Source organism: Lactuca saligna, chromosome 6 (assembly GCF_052625555.1).
Source record: "Lactuca saligna cultivar CGN05327 chromosome 6, ASM5262555v1, whole genome shotgun sequence".
In the NCBI taxonomy this organism is placed as follows: domain Eukaryota; kingdom Viridiplantae; phylum Streptophyta; class Magnoliopsida; order Asterales; family Asteraceae; genus Lactuca; species Lactuca saligna.
In genome coordinates this window covers 70753393-70763038 of record NC_136422.1, presented here as the reverse complement: position 1 = coordinate 70763038, position 9646 = coordinate 70753393, and the positions used below count along the sequence as shown (strand labels likewise).

At 40.8% G+C, this 9646-nt stretch overlaps 1 protein-coding gene across 2 annotated transcripts; it reads left to right on the top strand.

The window, feature by feature from the left end:
- The first annotated feature begins 3144 nt into the window (after positions 1–3144).
- Positions 3145–7935, top strand: LOC145000995 (splicing factor). Of its 2 annotated transcripts, XM_078960310.1 has the most exons (3): positions 3145–3253; positions 3728–7557; positions 7733–7935. In XM_078960310.1, exon 2 carries the CDS (start codon positions 3748–3750, stop codon positions 7555–7557), a length of 3810 nt encoding a protein of 1269 aa, XP_078816436.1. In that variant the 5' UTR covers positions 3145–3253; positions 3728–3747; the 3' UTR covers positions 7733–7935. The 2 variants fall into 2 exon arrangements, with proteins under 2 accessions (XP_078816436.1, XP_078816437.1); XM_078960311.1 differs by lacking the exon at positions 7733–7935 and having other exon boundaries at positions 3728–7683.
- The last annotated feature ends 1711 nt before the right edge of the window (positions 7936–9646 follow it).

Sequence of the window (9646 nt, the reverse complement as noted above, 5' to 3'; positions counted from 1 at the left end):
GGGGAAAATTAGGTCAGGCCTTAGGCCAAGCCCCATTCAGGCCCAACTAGCAAGGAGCTGGGCGAGGCCGCCCGGAGGCGCCGGGCGAGGCTGACGGGCGTGCACCAGGAAAGGCTGGCGGGTGCGTACCAGGAAAGGATGGCTAGGGAGCGCCTGGCTAAGCCAGCAGGAGAGTCCCCAGCAGGGCTGGCAAGGGAGTCCCCAGCAAGGCTGGCGCGCCAGGCAAGGCTGGCAAAGGAACGCCAGGTAGGGCTGACAGGAGCGCACCAGGCCAGGCTGACGCGCTAGAGCAGTCTAGGCCATGCCAGTGGACCATATATCATCAGGTTACGTATTGGAACCTAATTGTTATTTGGGTTTTGTTTTGATGATTGACAGTTTGGGGACCTGTTTGCCAGCAGCCATAGCTTTATCTGCGGGACGTCAGCAGTGCAAGGTGAGCCTCCTTACTGTTTGTATGGGTCGAATGCACCAATGCCGACCTATTTGTTTGATGCATGGTAGGAAGACCTATGGGTTAGCCATAGGCATTATGTATAAAAGGCCAGGAAGCAGCTTCTGGCACACTTTATGTTATTATGTATGGTAGGAAGACCCGGGGGTTAGCACTAGGCATTATGTATGAAAGACCATAAGGTGGCTCTTGGAACACTGTATGCTAATTGGCCAAGTAGAGTAGTATGTATGCTAGTTGTCTATGTGATTCTTGCGTGGAAGACCAAGAGGTGACTCTTGGCACTTGTTTGTAAAACCGAGGGGGTGGGCCCCGACTTGGAAAGAAAGACCACGTGGCGGCTTGTAGCATAATGACAAGACTATGTATTGATACATAGCACCATTACTGATTATGATATATGTATGGATCATGGTTATGTATGACAATATGTGATTTATATGCTTATATGCTAGACAATATCTGATTGAAAGAGACCGAAAGGGTAGGCCAACACCCAGATATGTTAGACAATATGTTTATTGTATGGTATGTGGTATTTGGGGAACCCATTCAGCTTCACGCGTACGGTTTTCAGTTTTGGTTTCAGGTACCTCCAGTTTTCACGTAAAGGAGCTCGGGATGATCGCAACGCATACACCCGTGTTTTCTGCAATATGTGATTTCTGGGAATGAACTCTGATAAATGTTTTATTTGAAAAAATTTTCAATGTGTGAACAAAGTTATAATAATGTTTTTAGTTATATTAAAAATGAAATTTTTGGTTCTAAATTTTGGGATGTTACACCAAACACCTAAGCCCAACAGAAAGGCCCGACTCGAAGCCTAACCACAACTAGGGTTTTCACATAAAATGACAATTAGGGTTAAGTAATAACACTTAACCCATTAAGGACTTAAATTATTAATCCCATCACTCTACTAGATCAATCATTCAACGTGATCAAGTATCACTCATAATTCCATATAACAATCCAAAATGCGGGTCCCAATAGGTCCAAAGCAAAAGTCTCTAAGATTAGGGTTTTCTAGACCCTATTTAGGGTTTCCAACCCAAGCACATTCCAATTAGATCCAAAGTTCAATTTTTAGGTCAATTAGGGTTTCATTAGGCCGAGCACCACCCACCACCACCTCGGGCAATGGTGGTCGACGGTAGCCACCACCTCATGGTGGTGGTGGTGGGTTTTCGAGTTAGAATCCGTGTAAACAAGCTTCTACTACATCAACCACTTAAAATATAAACATCCATACAATGATATACACCCATATCCACCACCTCACGGCGGCTAATGGTGGCAGAAAACGGTATCAAGGAAGTAACCACCATGGTCGGTTGCCATGGTGGGTTTTTCCCTCGTTCTCTGGCCAAACAGTTACACACACACACGACATACACAATTAGCAACAACAACACTCGTCTATACATGCAAAAAAACCGAACGCAACCACTAACCTGGCGACGTGCAGCGGTCGGAGGACGATAGCGGGTGGAACAGTCGCTGGAGCGGCGACAATGAGAGCGAAAAGGTGACGACAGAACGAAGAGGATGGAAGGAAGTAGTTTGTGCATCTACCAAAGGGGACAACGATAGCCATAGATGCGCTCCACATTCGTCGACATCAGCGACGACGACCTAACTTGATTCTCGATCTCCCAACTGAAACGATGTCCAAACGTTGGTCTTCGTCCTCAGCCACAACGGAAACAGCGACAATGGAGATAACCCGGTGGTTCCCGGCTTCGGCAACGATGGCGACAGCTGGAAAGTCACGAGCGGCGGCTGCCATAAGGGTAGGGTTAGGGTTATGAGGGGTAAGGGTGATGAATTATACCCCCGTCCAAATTCAAACCTTTAACCATATTAACACTTTCAGCCCCTCCTTTTCTTTTTATTTTCAAATTGAATCCTATAATTACCCAAAAAACCCTCCTCTACAAAATACTTCACATTCCATATCCTAATGTTACAATATAGACCCTAATTTATGAAATTGAATCATTTAACTCCCTTAGCTAACGCTGATCAATTATTTCAGATTCTTGGCTAAAAAATAAAATAAAATATAAGATATATCTCGGGGTTTTAGAACTTGTTAATTATTTACTTATTTATTTAATTTTAAACGGAATGTTATAACAATACGATTTTTTGAATTATATTTTCAATGAGAACATGTGTTACTATATTGTGACATGCAAAAAAAAAAAAAAAAAAAAAAAAAATACTAGATATGTTTCTCTATAATTTGTTAAATTTTGGTCTACATTTAATGAATTGTGCAAGACCATGAGATGTAATGGTATATGGGCTTATATGCCAAAAGCTCCATCAATGTTTTTTCCAACGAAATGTTATGCATCATGATTTCCTTTAGTTAATTTTGATTTTTTTGTTGTGTATCCTCTTACTATCTTTATTCGATCATTACTTGTGAACCTAATGTCAACTTCATGTTTTAACCTACTAAACAAAACAAAACGATTTCAACCAAAATTTCTTGATTTTAACAAATAAAGGAAACCGAATATACCAACAACCAATTTGATTACGTTTTTCATTTTTTGGACTACATAAAGAAAGATGTTGTAGTTCAGGGACTATTTTGTAAAATATTACCCAAATGTTAAGCGGTTTAACCTCTTACGGATCCGCCCCTTTTATCGACTTAAAACCCATCATATAAAACCAAATAAAAAACCCCAGGTTCCCATTTAACTCGTTTTCGTATCCACAATCCCCGTCGTGGTTTTTTGTCTACGCTTCGTCGGATCAGATCACCACAAACAAACCCTAGTAAGTTCCAGCTTCATTTTCTCGAGCAAAATTTTTGGTCTTCTCGTAGTATTACTTTGATTATTCCATGTTTTATTTTGTAATCCCAACGTCTTTTTATCGATTATGTATGTATATATGTCGAAGTAATTGACCATATGTGTTCATAATTCATCTTATTTTCGATGTTTCTGGTTGCTCGTTCTACATATACATGTAGGTTTTAGTAGCTTTATAATTAGGTTTTCTGTTATGTCCGGGTTATTATTTTATAAAAAAAGGGCTATGTCAGTTTCTTCGTTGATTTGCTGTTTTGTTTCTCTTCGATGGTATAGGCTAGTGTGTGTTAAGTTTATGCTTAATTTGATTTTCGATGGTGATAATCTCATGTATGTTTATGTGGATTGTTCGTGGACTTTGAGGTAATTTTGGATTTTAATGGAATTGACTGGAATCTAACGTTTACTGGTGGATTTTGTTCTGGTGTTTTTTCAGTTTGAGGAAGAGTTGAAATTATGGATCCGGTTGATGCAGAAATTGCAAAGACACAGGAAGAAAGGAAGATTATGGAGGCAGCCCTAGCGCCAAACTCCATTACTTTTGATACTGAGCTTTATGATGGGAGCAATCGGTTTCAGGATTATAACAGGGAGATTCCTGCTAATGATGATGAAGAGAACGCTGATGCCATGGATAATGAGGTTGCTAGGAAATTAGCTTCTTACACTGCTCCAAGGTCTCTCTTGAATGATATGCCCAGAGGTGGAGATGATGACGAATCTTTAGGGTTTAAGAAATCACAGAGGATTATCGACAGGGAGGATGACTACAGAAGAAGAAGGTTGAATCAGGTCATCTCACCAGAAAGACACGATGCTTTTGCAAATGGTGACAAAACTCCAAAACCTGAAACAAGAACATATGCTGATATTATGAGGGAAGCTGCTTTGAAAAGAGAGAAAGAGGAGACGTTGAAGGTGATTGCTAGGAGGAAAAAGGAAGAGGAAGAGAACAAGGCAGCTGGAAAGGAAAGGGAAAGGGAACCAGCTGCTTCACAGCCATCTCAAAAGAGAAGAAACAGATGGGATCAAAATCAAGACAATTCAGATGCAAAGAAAGCAAAAAGTGGTTCTGATTGGGATATGCCAGACTCAACTCCAGGGATTGGAAGATGGGATGCTACTCCAACTCCGGGCAGAATCGGTGATGCCACTCCTTCTTTATCCCGGAAAAACAGATGGGATGAAACTCCTACACCTGGTCGTTTGGCTGATTCCGATGCTACCCCTGCTGGTGGGGCCACTCCAGGTGCTACTCCAGCTGGAATGGCATGGGATGCTACCCCAAAGCTCTCTGGCCTTGCTACCCCTACACCAAAACGCCAAAGATCAAGATGGGATGAAACTCCAGCCACCATGGGAAGTGCTACACCTGGCGGTGCTACACCTGCAGCCGCCTACACACCTGGCGTGACACCTGTCGGTGGGGTCGAACTCGCCACCCCAACTCCCGGAGCTATAAATCTCCGTGGCGCCATCACACCTGAACAGTATAACTTACTAAGATGGGAGAAAGATATTGAAGACAGGAATCGCCCTTTAACAGATGAAGAACTTGACACCATGTTTCCTCAAGAAGGCTACAAGATTCTTGAACCTCCACCTTCTTATGTCCCAATCAGAACTCCTGCAAGAAAGCTTCTTGCTACCCCAACTCCTCTTGGAACACCTCTGTACTCGATTCCTGAAGAGAACAGAGGACAACATTTTGATGTTCCAAAAGAAATGCCAGGTGGGCTTCCGTTCATGAAGCCAGAAGATTATCAGTATTTTGGCGCTTTGTTAAATGAAGAAGACGAAGAGGAACTCTCTCCAGATGAACAGAAAGAGCGAAAGATCATGAAACTTCTTCTCAAGGTCAAAAATGGAACTCCCCCTCAAAGGAAAACCGCTTTGAGACAGCTCACTGATAAAGCCCGTGAACTTGGAGCTGGACCTTTGTTCAACCGTATTCTTCCTTTACTTATGCAGCCTACTTTGGAAGATCAAGAGAGACATTTGCTTGTGAAAGTTATTGATAGAGTCCTTTACAAACTCGATGAACTCGTTCGACCTTATGTTCACAAAATCCTTGTTGTGATTGAACCTTTGTTGATTGATGAAGATTATTACGCGCGTGTTGAAGGTAGAGAAATCATCTCCAATCTCAGTAAAGCCGCCGGTTTAGCCACCATGATTGCTGCAATGCGTCCGGATATCGACAACATCGATGAATATGTCAGAAACACAACTGCTAGAGCTTTCAGTGTTGTTGCATCAGCACTTGGCATCCCTGCTTTGTTACCATTCCTGAAGGCTGTTTGTCAGAGTAAGAAGTCATGGCAAGCAAGACACACAGGTATCAAGATTGTTCAACAAATCGCCATTCTTATCGGTTGTGCTGTTCTTCCCCACTTGAGGTCTCTCGTTGAGATCATAGAACATGGTCTTAATGATGAAAACCAGAAAGTCAGAACAATTACTGCTTTGTCCTTAGCTGCTCTAGCCGAGGCTGCTGCTCCCTATGGTATCGAAAGCTTTGACTCGGTTCTTAAACCGTTGTGGAAGGGTATCCGGTCCCACCGTGGTAAAGTCCTAGCTGCTTTCTTGAAGGCAATCGGGTTTATCATCCCTCTAATGGATGCTATTTACGCGAGTTACTACACAAAAGAAGTTATGGTGATTTTGATTCGTGAGTTCCAGTCACCAGATGAAGAAATGAAAAAGATTGTCCTAAAAGTGGTGAAACAGTGCGTGAGTACAGAAGGTGTTGAGGCGGATTACATTCGTAGCGATATCCTCCCGGAATTCTTCCGGAACTTTTGGGTCCGACGAATGGCATTGGACAGAAGAAACTACAGACAGCTTGTTGACACGACAGTGGAAATCGCAAACAAAGTTGGTGTTCCCGACATTGTTGGACGAATAGTTGAAGACTTGAAAGATGAAAGCGAGCCTTACAGACGAATGGTGATGGAGACAATCGAAAAAGTTGTTGCAAATTTGGGTGCTTCCGACATCGATCCACGTTTAGAAGAGCTTTTGATCGATGGGATTTTGTATGCTTTTCAAGAGCAAACAAGCGATGACGCGAATGTTATGCTTAACGGGTTTGGTGCGGTTGTGAACGCGCTTGGTCAACGGGTCAAACCTTATCTCCCCCAAATCTGTGGTACCATAAAATGGCGTCTAAACAACAAAAGCGCGAAAGTCAGACAACAAGCAGCCGATTTAATTTCAAGAATCGCAGTTGTCATGAAACAGTGTCAAGAAGAACAACTAATGGGACATCTTGGAGTCGTGTTATATGAGTATTTAGGAGAAGAATACCCTGAAGTTTTGGGGTCTATCTTAGGCGCGTTAAAAGCAATCGTGAATGTTATCGGTATGACGAAAATGACCCCCCCGATAAAAGACCTTTTGCCACGTTTAACCCCTATCTTGAAAAATCGTCACGAAAAGGTCCAAGAAAACTGTATCGATTTAGTTGGACGTATCGCTGACCGTGGAGCCGAATTTGTCCCCGCGCGAGAATGGATGCGGATCTGTTTCGAGCTTCTCGAGATGCTAAAAGCCCATAAAAAAGGAATCCGTCGTGCCACAGTCAACACATTCGGCTACATCGCGAAAGCAATCGGGCCACAAGACGTGTTAGCAACTCTCCTCAACAATCTCAAAGTCCAAGAGCGACAAAACCGCGTTTGCACCACCGTAGCAATCGCAATCGTGGCGGAAACATGTTCACCGTTTACGGTTCTCCCCGCGTTGATGAACGAGTATCGCGTCCCGGAATTGAATGTTCAGAATGGTGTTTTGAAATCGTTATCTTTTCTTTTCGAATATATCGGTGAAATGGGGAAGGATTACATATACGCGGTCACTCCATTGCTTGAAGATGCGTTGATGGACCGGGATCTTGTGCACAGACAGACAGCAGCGAGCGCGGTGAAGCACATGGCGTTGGGGGTGGCGGGGTTGGGGTGTGAGGACGCGTTGGTCCATTTGTTGAATTATGTGTGGCCGAATATATTTGAGACGTCGCCTCATGTGATAAACGCGGTGATGGAGGCGATTGAGGGGATGAGGGTGGCGTTGGGGGCGGCGGTGGTGTTGAATTACTGTTTGCAGGGGCTGTTTCATCCAGCCAGGAAGGTGAGGGAGGTGTATTGGAAGATTTACAATTCGTTGTATATTGGGGCTCAGGATGCACTTGTGGCAGCTTATCCTGTTTTGGAGGATGAAGGGGAGAATGTCTACAGTAGGCCCGAGTTGACCATGTTTATCTGAGTGGGTGTCTACTTCTTACTTGTTCGTATTATTAACTTTTTCATCTTGGATGCTGCTGCTACTTAATATTGTCTGGAGGATATTATATTTGTTATTTGTGATAATAGCAGCTGGTTTTGTTTGTGATGGGATTGGTGTAAATTTTTGTCTGTTTTGTTGTTTTTCTGGATGATAGGTACCAGAAGCATTGTTTGAAGGTGGATCAGTAGTTCTACATGTCATCTCATGAAGAGGTAAGGTAAGTAACTCATTAATCATTTAATTTGAGTATCAGTTACCATCAACAGAAAAAGCAGGACATTGATTACCTGCAGTTTTCCCCTTGAAACAATGAATGGTGTATGGAAATCTTGATTAATAGATTCTGGTTTTACATTATTCGCTACTGGTTGATCATTTTTTTTTTCTTGTCAAAATTTGTATTCTCAATTGTTTGTCTAAGATGAACACCTTTTACAAATATCAACAAACTTACCTTAAACTAAATGGTCAAGGTATGGTATCGTCGAATTTATACACCTAAAACAAATTATCGTTTTCAGAGATAAAATGTAATACTTGTGAAATGTAATAGACTTCACTAGGTATGGTGTCGTCGAATTTACAAGTGTTTGTTTTGCGAGTGGTTATTTATCATAAAGGATCTTCCTCGTTGATTCAAAAGTAAAAAAATATATACACAGAATATTGGGCCGGCTATGCAATTGATCAACGTTCAAAGTTCAAACCTGGACATGAAATTTTGAAATAAAGTAAATGAAAGGTTCTGCATGAAGATTGAAGATGTCTGCAAACTAAGAAAACGACAGAACATGTAGTATGCTAATTAGACCCTAAAATGTATGCTGATCTTTTAAAGATATTTGTGTTGGACTAAAAGAAACTACTATTTTTTAAGTAACAAATAGTTATTTACATAGTTATTTACAGGGTAATAATTCTAAATGTTACAAAAAACTTAAAAAACATGTTTTTTTTGTTGAATTTTGATATGTAAAAGTCATTCTACTATTTATTATATATATATATATATCGCATCATCACATGTAAATATATATAATTTATTAATGGGTCCCCTATAGGGGTTTCGGGACGGGACCTCTGCCTCCGAAATTAAAACGGGGTTAACCATGCCCCCACCTCCGCCCCCATTCTTGATTTTTTTTTCCCAACAAATACCCTCATTTAGGACGGGGGCTCCACGGGATCGGGATCGGGATCCTACAAGACTTTTTGACATCTCTAGTGGGGAGTGGTAATATTCCTAACATCTTGCCACTATCACACATTTTTTAGTGTTACTTCATTTATTATTATTTAGCACTTAACCTTAACATTTAGTAGAGTGGTAACATTCCTATCATTCTATTCTTTTTTATTTTCTTTTTCTAATTTAATTTAATAATTTTATTTAATATACAAACATTTTTTGTGCACAAATATTAAGGATAAAAATCAGATTTATTAATAAAAAAAGTTGGTAAAAAGTTTAATAAATCCACTTAAATAAGTTTCCACCAATCTCTCTTTAAAATTTTGACGAGCTGATCTTAGCTTCCCCCTAGCAAGTGACAGGGGGTGGTGTGCGTCTGGGTTTAGCAAAGGTTCTTAACACCCCCACTCCTCTCTTAGCCTTAAAAGGCTTTATTGACTTGAACTCTAACTTAATTTGAGACTTAATCGTTATTCGCTAAGACTCTGAGACGAGTTTTAGTCATTATGCTTAACTTGCGAGCTAAGTAAACTTCTACAAATATATAGACAAGTAATTTGTTCATCCACATTGGAAGGAAGGGTGAATGGGAGCCGGATGTGATTAAAAAATGTAAAATTATTGAAAAAATGCGGATGTGTATTTATATATTTATATACGTCACCTTTTACAAAGAATGATTGACACAGAATCTCTTAAGTCACTTTTAGGTGCCTACAACATCGCATTTATGTTTATAAAAAAATTTGCTATTTCTTTATATGTGTCTTTTTGCATATTTATATAGTTTAAAATGTATTTATATTTCTAGACGTAAAAATATATTTTTTACATCTAAAAAGCGCAAAAATAAATATTTAGGTTTTTATAAATAGT

Bases quoted from the DNA above. Each gene is read 5' to 3' on its own strand.
- LOC145000995 (XM_078960310.1), top strand. From the start codon at position 3,748: ATGGATCCGGTTGATGCAGAAATTGCAAAGACACAGGAAGAAAGGAAG.